Source organism: Lottia gigantea (assembly GCF_000327385.1).
Source record: "Lottia gigantea unplaced genomic scaffold LOTGIsca_37, whole genome shotgun sequence".
In the NCBI taxonomy this organism is placed as follows: Eukaryota; Metazoa; Mollusca; class Gastropoda; family Lottiidae; genus Lottia; species Lottia gigantea.
Window position 1 is genome coordinate 2,037,475 of NW_008709259.1, and position 11,083 is coordinate 2,048,557.

General features: G+C 33.7%; 1 protein-coding gene across 1 annotated transcript; it reads left to right on the forward strand.

Moving 5' to 3' along the window:
• Positions 1-230: 230 nt before the first annotated feature.
• LOTGIDRAFT_163057 (hypothetical protein) lies at positions 231-1,749 on the forward strand (the record flags this gene model as incomplete). The annotated part of the gene is made up of 3 exons (XM_009059107.1): positions 231-369; positions 425-1,336; positions 1,415-1,749. 3 exons carry the CDS (start codon positions 231-233, stop codon positions 1,747-1,749), a joined length of 1,386 nt encoding a protein of 461 aa, XP_009057355.1.
• Positions 1,750-11,083: the final 9,334 nt, after the last annotated feature.

Consider the following 11,083-nt stretch of genomic DNA (forward strand, 5'->3'; position numbering starts at 1 on the left):
TCCCTGTTCTAACCAAAAGTCAAAATTAGGTCTGGGTCAACGAATTCAACTCGAGAGCTACCCATGATGTACAGATCAATTTAACAAAAATAATCAGAAATAACGGCGCGTTAATTGATAATGACCTGGATAAAATTCTAATAACATGGATCATAATGCTATAATATCAAGAATACAATTCTTTTATCATTGATAATAATGCAAATTTCATTGGTCATAATGGTAATATCATGGATCATAATTGTGTTATCATGGATCATAATGCCAACATCATGGATCATAATGCCAATATCATGGATCATAATGGTAATATCATAGATCATAATGCTAATATCATAGATCATAATGCTAACATCATAGATCATAATGGTAATATCATAGATCATTAAGGCTAATATCATAGATCATAATGGTAATATCATAGATCATAATGCTAACGTCATAGATCATAATGCTAATGTCATAGATCATTATTCTAATATCATGGATCATAATGGTGTTATCATGGATCCTAAGGCTAATATCATGGATCATAATGGTAATATCATAGATCATAATGCTAACATCATAGACCATAATGGTAATATCATGGATCATTATTCTAATATCATGGATCATAATGGTAATATCATAGATCATAATGCTAATATCATAGATCATTATTCTAATATCATGGATCATAATGGTAATATCATAGATCATAATGCTAACATCATAGATCATAATGCTAACATCATAGATCATAATGCTAACATCATAGATCATAATGGTAATATCATAGATCATAATGCTAACATCATAGACCATAATGGTAATATCATGGATCATAATGCTAATATCATAGATCATAATGCTAATATCATGGATCATAATGCTAACATCATAGATCATAATGCTAACATCATAGATCATAATGCTAACATCATAGACCATAATGGTAATATCATGGATCATAATGGTGTTATCATGGATCATAATGCTAACATCATAGATCATAATGCTAACATCATAGATCATAATGGTAACATCATAGATCATAATGCTAACATCATAGATCATAATGCTAACATCATAGATCATAATGCTAACATCATAGATCATAATGCTAACATCATAGATCATAATGGTAATATCATAGATCATAATGCCAACATCATAGATCATAATGCTAACATCATAGATCATAATGCTAACATCATAGATCATAATGGTAATATCATAGATCATAATGCTAACATCATAGATCATAATGCTAATATCATAGATCATAATGCTAATATCATGGATCATAATGCTAACATCATAGATCATAATGCTAACATCATAGATCATAATGGTAATATCATGGTAATGCTATCATGGATCATAATGCTAACATCATAATAATGCTAACATCATAATGCTAACATCATAGATCATAATGCTAACATCATAGATCATAATGCTAATATCATGGATCATAATGCTAATATCATAGATCATAATGCTAATGTCATAGATCCTTATTCTAATATCATGGATCATCATCGTAATATCATAGATCATCATCGTAATATCATAGATCATCATCGTATGATCATGGATCATTATTCCAATATCAAGACTCATACTGCTAATATCATGGATCATAATGATAAAATAATGGATTATACTGCTTATATTACGGGTATTAATTTTTATATAGTGGATCATAATGATAACATCTTGGCCATAATGATAATATCATTGGTCCAAGATTTATTTGTATAAAGCAAGGAAATTAATATGCTAAAATGAACGCCGCGTGTCAATTAGAAGAGACCTGTACACCATTCCATAATACACCTCTTTGAGATCCAGAATATCTTAAAATCTTTTATTATAAGTTGACAGTTTTGAGATCATGCAAACTTGTCATTTTCTTTGTGAGTCTTTCAACTTCTAAAGCTCAAAATGAAATATAAGCCTTATTTTACAGCGTCTTAATCCGAAAACTATTAAAGTTGCTAATGAAAGTTTCATTGGTATCATAGTCAAAGCCTATAATAATTGTCTTAAACTGAAGTTTCGAATTACATCTATTATTAGATCTAAATCTTGGGGGTTAAAAAGCAACAAAGGGGTGGGGTTTAATAAAGGTGTAACGGGGGACCGGAACGATAATTTAGTTATATGAGGATAGCCGTAAGGTAACGAAATGTCGTATTATTTCATAGTTTTGTACTCTGATGTACATTGCAAGAATGAGAATAAGCGGTAACAGAACTATACAGCAAAACGTTCCCAATATGCGAGAGTTGATATTTTAAGAAAATTGTTTTGTAATTGTTATGTAATGGGCAAAAATCAATATAAATAAGTAAAATCCATGAAAAAATCTTGAAAACGCGTTATATGAATTTTTCTGATTCTTGTCAAACTGGCGAATATAATGCTTGCATTGAACCACCGCAAAATATTCCTTGTCAATATACATTGTACTTTGAAATGAATCTAATAACGTTTGGAATATCAAAGATCAAGCATGCACTGTCAAGATGCTTCGGATTTGCATCGATACCCCTAAAAGTATGTACACACGTACGATAGTCAAGTGACACTATTGTTTCAATTATGACCTTTGTAACAATTGATATTATAAATTATGGGTTAGGTCTACTAGGGTTAATATTATGACCGGATATTGTCGAATATTTAACACTATACATGTCCACCTTTCAATTAAAATACACTATAATTATAACAATAGTTTCAATATTTGTACGTGTGTTGAATTCTTCTCTACATTGCACTTTTAAATAGATGCTGTGATTGACGGAGATAAAGGCCGAGAGCGGTGGGAGTTGTTCGTTAATTTGTCGCAGAAAATTGTTCACAGATAATTTAGTCTCAATTTGGACAGTAGTATTAGTAAATTGATCACAATAACATGGTCATAGTAAATATGTCACAGTAACATGGCAATAATATATCGGTCACAATATTATGCAACATAATACGATCATAGTACATTTGACTCCATAACACGGTCATAGTAAAATGGTCACAATGCCATGGCCATAGTAAATTGGTCACACTAACATGGTCGTAGTAAATAGGTCACATACCATAACCATATTAAATTATTCACTTTACCATGATCATTGTAAATTTTTCACAATAACATAACCATGGTAAATTGGTCACGTTAACAAAGTCATAGTAAATTAGTCAAACTAACATAGTCGTAGTAAATTAGTCAAAATAACATAGTCATAGTAAATTGGTCAAATTTATATGGCCATGGTAAATTGATCACAATAACATAGCCATAGTAACATTGGTTACAAAAACATAGTCATAGTAAATTGGCTACAATAACATGACCATAATAAATTGGTCACAGTAAAACGACCATATCAAATTGGTTACAGTAAAATGACCATAGTAAATTGGTCACAATAACATCATCATAGTGAATTGGTCACAATAACATGACTATAGTAAATTTTTCACAATGAAACAGCCATATTCAATTGATAATTATAACATTGTCATAGTAAATTGGTCACAATAACATCATCATAGTGAATTGGTCACAATAACATGACTATAGTAAATTTGTCACAATGAAACAGCCATATTCAATTGGTAATTATAACATTGCCATAGTAAATTGGTCACAATAACATTGCCATAGCAAAATTGGTCTGTAATAAAACGACCATACCATCCCATATTACATGGTGATAGTAAATCGGTCACAATAAAACAACCATATAAAAATGGTCACAATAACATGACCACGGAAAAATGATCACAATAACATGGCCATAGCAAACTGGTCACAATAACATGGTCATAGTAAACTGGTCACAATAATATGGCCATAGTATATGGGTCACAATACCATGACCTCAGTTAATTGGTCACATTAACACAGTCGTAGTAAATTGGAAACAATAACATAGCCATAGTAACAATGGTCACAAAAACATAGTCATGGTAAATTGGTCACAAAAATAATCATAGTAAATTGGCTACAATAACATGAACATAAGAAATCGGTCAAAATAAAACGACCAAATCAAATTGGTTAAAATAAAATGTCCATAGTAAATAGGTCACAATAACCTGGTCATAATAAGTTGGTCACAATAAAATGGCCAAAGTTATTGGTCAAAGACAATTGGTCATGATAACATGACCATAGTTAATTGGTCACAACACCATGGCCATATTAAACTGGTCACAATAACGTGGCAATAGTAAACTGGTCACAATAACATGGCAATAGTAAACTGGTCACAATAACATGGTCATAGTAAATTGGTCACAATAAAATAGTCATAGGAAATTGGTCAAAATGACATAGAGTAAATTGGTCAAAATAACATAGACAGAGTAAATTGGTCAAAATAACATAGTCAGAGTAACATGACCCTAGTAAATTGGTCTCAGTAATATTGTCCCAGTAATTTAGTAACGATAGTTTTATCATGGTATTTTAGTAATGATGGTATTGGCCGACGGAGATACCAAGTTCATTATGCTGTGATCAAATTATCGTGACATATGACCAAAATGAAGAGATCAGTATTCTCATAAACCAATTAAATGTAGCTTCATTCGACCATCACCAAGGTTCGTCTTGCACCTGCTAATTTCCTTACAAAAACGTATGCTCGTGTCGTTTTAGCCAATTTTATTCAAATCGGCAATATTCAGATTATGTCGTGCGCATACAACTCTTAAACCTATGACCCGGAAACAGTTTAGGTCAATTATATGACATGCGCTCTCATGTATATTCATCTCTCATTTCACAAGGTTACACTCTTCTTTTGATTTTATTACAAGAAGTCATATTTGATTTCGTTTAAGATGGATTATGAAAAATCACACTATAAAACAACGTTCTGTTCAAAGCAAATTAGGCGAACGTAATGCGTCTGGTTTCAGATGCGATGATATGGGATACCGGATGATCGTCGACAAAACGACTTCTGTCTTCAGAGGTTGGAGGCAGTAAACTTATCTGTAAAGACATGCATTTTTTACCACTACTTGTGTATTTTTTGCAAAGAAGTCAAAATAAGGTGGACTTTTGAAACAATGCATCTTTGTCGTATGCATTTAAAGCTGCGAAATGTGATATTTCAGAGATATAGTTCGCCTTGAATTTAATTTCAGGCTGACCCCAATTGTCAAAGCGGATAACATGGGCAAAGCATCGATATAAACCGGAGAAATTCGTTTACAAAAAGTTAAACGGTACATTACAGTATATATTGGTCGCAAAATGGGAGTAATGCTATATGGTTTATGTTTGGCTCAGAGGACATCACACTAATGCTACTACCTAGCGGTTGGTGTCATAAACCAATACGAGATAGCCGCAATAAGCGCCCTTACGGAGTATTCGATGTCATGGTATGACTTTCGATGTAAATACAGTACGATTTAGGGACAAGGCAAACATGCGAATTGCGAGATCATAAAAAGGTAAAACAAAAAGGGAACTACGATTGAGCCATAAGTACCGGCTACAATAAGCTTCCGTAAGGCCGGTGGTAACGCTACCATGTTAACCTGGCTTTAAGACTATGTTGAAGCGTTGTCTACAGATAATGTTGTACATAAGAGATTAGAATGACCTATTGTGATAAAAGGCTGTATAAAATGTGAAGAAAATGGAAGAAACGTGATAAAATTATCAAGTAAATTAACTTATATCTGTCTGTAGTTAAAAATCAATACAATTCAAACTTGAGACGGTTCCCATACTTGTTGTTTTCCTGAATTGTACAAGAATGAATTGCATCTAACGAGGAATTTGGCTAGGCGGATATCCCTTCCTTTTGTATGCGTTATTATGCTTAAATGTCGCATTTTATAAATTGCAAATGGTCCAATGACTGAAGAACGTCGGTGAAATTACCGAACAATAGAATTCAATTGATCATCGACTTATGTAATTCCAATTTTATGATAAACATAATATTCATATCAGCTGATTTCAAGCACACATCTGCATTGAAGAACGAAGTTTCAAATGGATCTTTGCGAACGAAATTTGATAGATAAGCAATGTCACTTTTATATTACATGTACAAATTTTGTATTTCGTCAGCCAATTTCTGATTGCCTCACCAATACTTTGTCCCGTCTAACTAATTTTCTACTCAAGGGATATCGACGCCAATATAGACTTACAATTACATGTATACAGAAATATCATGTGTGTCGAAAGAAACTGACAGTAATCTCCTCAAGAGACACTGGTTATTACAAGATCGGACGTAACGAAAATAAGCATTCTATCAGAGCTACTCAAACACTGCTAACTTAAAGTAGACAGATGCGCCATTTTATGTGAGGGTTTATTTGAGTTTTAAACTTAAATATATGTAAATAGTCTTCAGACGTGTACGAAAATCGCTTCATTCCTTCAAAAATATATCGAACTAGGAATTTCTTTTCTTATTTCTTTTGATGTCTTTTCTATGTATAGCAGTTTCTCAAGAATAGACGACTCGTCTTTTTAACTATCAAACTATAGTTCTGAACACACATGGATTTCAAGGTTCAAATTTCGACGGTGAGTTGTGAACACTATTACTGATTGACTTAGCTACAAAAAACGATTGGTCAAATGCAAATTGACCAAATAACGCATCTCCCCCTTTAATTCTTTGAGTAAAATGACACTTCTGCCCTTGAAAACAGAACTCAACCATTGTCAATGAATACCCACACTAAAATAATTCTTACAAATTTTTATAACCAACTTCTCATTTTGGTGCATTTAATTCCTAATAACATTTTGAAAAGTGGGTTATTATGCAATAATGAGTGCAGTAACTATCACACAATTTAGGTCAAATTTCGTTTAAAATGCGCGTGCATTTCCGGTCATTTTCTTGTTTTGTCGGCTAATTGTTGTTTATGGTCTCGATGTCGAAATCTATCTCTTTTGCGAATCCATTTTTTGTAGAAAAGTGGCATCATATTTTAACATTTGCTGATTGAGAATCATTTTTATAAAAAAAGAATACAGTAAAGATGAGTCTTACCTTGTTTAATCTTAGATGTCGGCCTTCAGCACAGTTTAAGTTTCAAAGCAATTACGTTATCTTATGCCATAAATGTCCTTCTATTTTCAATTTCCACGTTAAATTCAAAAGTTGCAGGTGTCCAGGTAACAGAATCAAACTTAAACATCTCAAGAAATGTGATCGTCTGCTAAATTCCTTGTTCTTATCGGGGTCTGAGAAAGAATTAAAATGTTTCGTAACAGACATTGTAGATCTCTGGAAAACTTCGATCCGTGAATTTTATATCCCCGTCGATTCTCATAAAAAGTAAATTGTATCGTCGACGAAATGTCATTCCGACATTTTTGACACCAAGGTCGTCAAGGTTGGAGGGTTATCAAGTACAGCAGACGTTACGTTATTTCCCGCCATTTGGAGTATTTAAAGAGTGATTTGGCGCGCTATTATTTACTCGTGTATAACTCTCAGGAACTAGACTTTTATAATTGACCGATAGATAAAGACGTGAGGTAAATAAGATATAATGGTACAGGCGTTTCAAGACAACTGTAGAAAATAGATTGGAATACAAGATTTATAGATAGAACATAAATAAGAAATTCAGTCTGTCTGTGCACGATGAGCCATCAAATGCCTGTAAATTTTCTTCAATCAGTGGGCTCTCGTGATAGGAACATCTTGATCTCGCTATGAAGAGATAGTCGTTTTAGCAAGCCTCAAAATATCTGGTTATAAAAAGACGATACGGATATGGTCAACTAATTTTTGCTTTAGGTTGCGCTGCAGAAGAGCTTCATCCTAGATAATAATCAGCAAATCTTCACAATGTCAAGCTGATACGAACTTAGTACTAATACCTTGACTGCAATAGCCATTATTCTTGTAACGTGGAATACAATGATTTGATTGTACGCCAGCGAATACATTCAATCAGATCCCTCCCTTTGATTGGCCGTATTATTTAGCGTATAATCCAATCAAATCGCTCCATTTACAATCTCCCATAATACAAGAAAGGTGACTATTTCAGACAAGGTATAAGTACGAAGTTTGTAATACCTTGACATTGTGAAGATGCAATCAGCCAGCAGAAAGATATTTTATGTTGATTTTGAGTCCTTCACAAATAGCCTACAATATAATAAATTATGTTATCTGTATAGGATTTCTACAGGAGAGCCTTATGCCGTGTCCCCAGAACCGCGAATGAGGATGGTACCCCAACTTTCAAGGTGCTTGTCATTGAGTCTCACATGCCCAGTGCCGTGAACCCCCCTTTAAAGGAACAGGTAGGCCATTTTTTCACCAATCATACTTTAGTTTCAGAAAAGGGAATTTTTTTTCTCTTAGCCAATCGGTGTCCAGAGCTCACCATCGAAATTTGAGCCTTCAAATCCGCGTGTCTCCAGAATTATCCCCGTTTGAATGTTAAAATGACGACTCGTCAATTAAAGATACTCTGTGAAAAGACATATAGGAAAGTGGGTAAAAGCTTGAATTATTTTTAAAGGAATTATGCGATTTTCGTACATTTCTAGTACTTCTGAAGACTATTTACATACATTCAAGATTAAAATCCCTCCGCCACAAAAACATAGGTGCATCTGTACCTTTAACATGTCCTTACTCGGTCCCTCCACAGCTTATGATTCATAGACACGCCACTAATGTAGAGTTGAGCCAGGCGATCAAGGATCTAGGAGAGATGCCAACGTGTCGACTTCTTCATCAAAGGTCATGTCATTTTTTTAAAAGAGTTTTAAAACTTGATTAGCATTAAATGGCAAAACAACTCTTTTACATGCAGGTTCTGATGTAAAGAACCTATTCTAAAAGGCTGATTTCAGACGTATTGAAAACATTGAATCGTGCCTGTCATTCAGATCGGCCATTAAGAAGTTCCCAAGAGAAGTGATTGATCAAACATCTTTAATATGATGTAAAGATAAGACCAGGATTAGTGGGGGTGGTAGAAAGCTTTATTAGTCTGAGAGGAATCTATGTTTGGAATACTAATGGTTAAGTTTCATTCAACAAAGCAGTCTTAATGACATACTGTGGGGAAAATTCAGTTCGTTTCGTTATAATTGAATTTGAACGCAAAAACCAATGAAAGAGAATTGTTTACAGGTCTTCGTGCCTCTCTTTAAGTGCATAAAGAGGACACTATCTTGTCGATCTGAAGATTCATTTTTAAAAAAAGCATCCTTTAAGACTCATATTTTACAACGTAGGTTTTCAACCACAGAAACATGTCCCAAGGTGGGGATATTTGCACTTTTCTTTGGGGACATTTGGTGTGTCACAGCCAGTCACATGCTGTGAAAAATAAAAACTTTTCATCTACAATACATGTATATACAATATCTCATATGATGACTACACTATACACAGCCAAATTAACATTGTCTATGAGAATTATTACTATCAAACTATACGAGAACGTACCTGGTATCCAATCATAGATACGCTTTCGTTATTTGGGAACATCATTTTCATGCTGATTCGATTTGGGACACAGTTTTGCAAGGATACAACTATGGTTCACAAAGGATCCTATCTACCAGCTGGTTCCTGGCCAAACCTCTTGGTAATGATCTTTCCCGGACGACCCCGAATGCCGTTTATCTGATTTGCACAATGATTGATTTCAAACAAGACAGTATTGATTGAAGCTAACATTACAATTCAAACTAGACAGTATTGATTGAAGCTAACATTACAATTCAAACAAGACAGTATCTGTGACTTCCGTCAGTATTGACTGGCTTCAAACAAGCTAATATTCAATACTTTGTAGAATTCTCCAAAGACAGTATTGGTTGACTTTAAACAGACAGAATTGATTGACTTTCGCCAAGACTGTATTGATTGACTTTCGCCAAGACAGAATGGATTGACTTCCAGCAAGAGAGTATCACTCGACTTCAAACAAGACAGCATTGATTGACTTGCAACAAGACAGCATTGGTTGATTTCCATAGTTCCAACTAAAGGTATCAATTGACTTCCATCAAGATATTATTTACTGACAGAACGATTTGACTTCCACCAAGACAATATTGACTGACTTCATAATCTTACCACAAAAAACTGATAGTACGCCAAGCAACTTTGAGATGTTACATTTATAGGGACTTGGTTTAGGTATAAGGGCAATACTTTGATTTTAAGATTTTTTGATCAAAATTTAGTCATATTTCTACAGACCAATGGATTCTCACTGCTATTATCTCACAATTTGCTGGAGAGTAATATTTCGTATGATTATTATCACGCGACATCAGAAATACCGCTAATCCGCTAAGCCAATTAGAATAAATAACAGTGACACTAATTACTATAGATATTGATAATTGGTTCCAAAATCACAGCCGTGTGGAACCGGAAACCGAATCACCGGATTAACGGGTAATTTTACATAGTAGATATCCCGTTTCCAGTAAAAAGCGTGCGTATATCGTGGATAAACGCGCCTCCATTGTAAATGAAACAGAAAATGACACTTGGAATCCAATTTTTAATAATGAATATGGATTAAGTACAATATAACAAGTTGTTTCTATGAACAGTTATAATAATAATGAATCATATCTACAGGCATGTCAAATCTCTAATCTCTACAGCAGGTTAGGCTGGTACACAGCTTTCAAAACAATATCAGAATTAACTTGACTTACAGACATATATACAATTTGGCAATTTACAGAGTTAATATGAGAAGTTATATTTACATAATCTAAATGCAATTAAAACTAATGATCCAAAATTTACAATTTGATTGCTTGATGACTAGTTGAGACTACTTTAGACCGAAACATCTGTCTCTATTCCAGCCTCTGATAGCCTTGGGCAGATGTCTATCTGGTGTAGAGACAGAAAAACTGGGCCCTGTAAAATGGGGACAATCCACATCTCAAACAAAGATGAATATTTTTGTAGTTCAGTCATACCATCATTTTCTTCCTAAACCATTTATGTCGCTTCCGTGGTTCCACTAAAGTTTTTTTAAACGAAACTGATCTTGCATCCACCATTTAAATCTGTGTGCGCAGCCAAAAGTTCAA